At 37.8% G+C, this 2,022-nt stretch overlaps 1 protein-coding gene across 3 annotated transcripts; it reads right to left on the bottom strand.

Moving 5' to 3' along the window:
- Positions 1–212: 212 nt before the first annotated feature.
- LOC108337859 (homeobox-leucine zipper protein ATHB-8) lies at positions 213–1,756 on the bottom strand. 3 transcript variants are annotated; one of them, XM_052880437.1, is made up of 4 exons: positions 1,477–1,756; positions 1,259–1,365; positions 987–1,175; positions 213–643 (listed from the first exon to the last, which is right to left on the bottom strand). In XM_052880437.1, exons 2-4 carry the CDS (start codon positions 1,307–1,309, stop codon positions 614–616), a joined length of 270 nt encoding a protein of 89 aa, XP_052736397.1. In that variant the 5' UTR covers positions 1,310–1,365; positions 1,477–1,756; the 3' UTR covers positions 213–613. The 3 variants fall into 3 exon arrangements, with proteins under 3 accessions (XP_052736397.1, XP_052736398.1, XP_052736396.1); XM_052880438.1 differs by having other exon boundaries at positions 214–660; positions 1,494–1,756; XM_052880436.1 differs by having other exon boundaries at positions 214–643; positions 1,494–1,756.
- Positions 1,757–2,022: the final 266 nt, after the last annotated feature.

The following is a 2,022-nucleotide window of genomic DNA, read 5'->3' as shown; positions in this document are numbered from 1 at the left end:
TGCTAACCATTTGATGACTTCAACCCCAATTGTCTTTGGTATTGAACATTTTGTCTTTAATTTTTAGTATTAAACATATTTCTATTTAATCATGTATATTGAATAATATTGAACAAAGTTAACTTTATATAATAATATTCAATTTTAGATTATATTATTTAATTCTCTTGATATTAAAATCAAGGTTTAAACCCTCATTTGTATTTGTGTGTCAATTTCAAGTGGATCATCGTTTTATTTTTGGTTTTAATTGAGTCCATAGACTTATAAAAATGAGTCAATTAAGTTCTCACCGTTAAGTTTTCACTAATGATGTCTAATTGTGATGACGTGTTTACGATGACGTACATTATTTTGTTACGTAGAATTTTTATTTAGATTGGCAAAATTAAAAAAGAAATTAGGGATTTGGAAACCACTGTGCCGTTTGCCTCTGAGTTGCCACTGTCACTGTTGCAGCACGTCCGCGGTGCCATTCATGCACGAGAGAGAGGTTTCGCTGTCCCGTCAATGCGCCCTCCACTATCAAGAACAAGGCTCGTCGCCCTTGGTGCCAACCGCTCACGCTGACGCTGCTGCAACCTCCAACCACTTTAACCGCTGCAACCTCCAACTACTTTAACACCATGTTTATCAGCATTGCCTAGCATTAAAATATAGCTGTCAAGAGCAACTACACTTTATCAATTGTCACCAGATCACACGATCGCGAATTCAATGCTATATACTCCCTTTCCAATTTAAACTGTTTGATAAATAACTGATTTTGAGAAATAAACGTTTTTATATCTCAAAAACTCTATCAGCTAAACAAGCCATTATGTCTCAAAAACTCTATCAGCTCTACAAGAATGTTAATGAAAAATCCAAAGGCAAAAGAAGTATGTGTTTTCCATTTGATTTTCCTTTTGAAAGAAAATAAAATGCTAAATAATAAGCACTATATTCAATGCAGGAAAATACTAAATTAGAAGCAAATAACTTGCCTCTTCATGCTCAATTGTGTGAGCTAGCGGAAGAATAACCTGACCCCCAAAACCTCCTCCTGGTCGGGCCCCTGGCAAGCTACAGGGACCGGCTTTAATGGCAGCAGCTGAGTAGGCATCAATGTTGTTGTCTGCCCATTCTGACCGGTGCTCCCTCAAGAATCTAAGAAGAATTGCTGGAGGAACATTCTACAAGGACAGAGAGAGTATGAGACAACAAAATACAATAACTAGTCAATTATATCAAGCAAAGGACAATTAGTGACACAAACTTGCTCAATCTCTGACTCAGTGCACGTAAAGCTGCAGGCGTTCTTCCCCATCCTGTTACACTTGGCTGAGAAACCTCTTGAGAAATCTGCCTCAAATGACGTAAGGCCTGAATGACAATTACAATTAATTGAAGAATACAGAGTAGAGCGAGAAACTCAATATGCAGCGGAAGGCAAAGGGAGAAAAACACGTTGCCTAGACGAAATATGAAGAATACAGAGTAGAGCGAGTTACGGGAACGGCGCAGTTTTCAACTGCTCACGCTAATTGATCCATCCAATTCCAACCGTTCCCAGACGACAAAGCGTACGTTAGCACCCAACCAGTTATGTCTTAATGCTCCAACACCCACAACAAAACTAGGCACCCACGATCTAATTTCATTTTGGGGTCGCAAAATCTTGCCAAAGTTGCAACCTTTTTCCGGTTTTGATTCGGAAAGAGAAATTGGGCAATGGGATGAGGATAGAAGGGGAACAGAAGAAAAAGAGAAGGAAATGGCGAGAGGGGAGTGGAGGCTTCAGTTTCACCAATTTAAAAAATAATTTCACGTAATGAAACAATGCACGTCATCATAAACACGTCATCATAATTAGACGTCGTTAGTGAAAATTTAACGTTAATTGGCTTGTAAAGGTTCATTTTTACAAGTTTATAGACTCAATTGAAATTGAAAAAAAAATGATGACCCACTTGAGATTGACACAAAAATACGAGGACCAAATGAGAGTTTAAATCTAAAATCAATTTTCTCATAATCCAA

This window comes from Vigna angularis, chromosome 7 (assembly GCF_016808095.1).
Source record: "Vigna angularis cultivar LongXiaoDou No.4 chromosome 7, ASM1680809v1, whole genome shotgun sequence".
Lineage (NCBI taxonomy): Eukaryota > Viridiplantae > Streptophyta > Magnoliopsida > Fabales > Fabaceae > Vigna > Vigna angularis.
The sequence above is the reverse complement of the archived record's forward strand: the minus strand, read 5'-3'. Positions and strand labels throughout refer to the sequence as shown.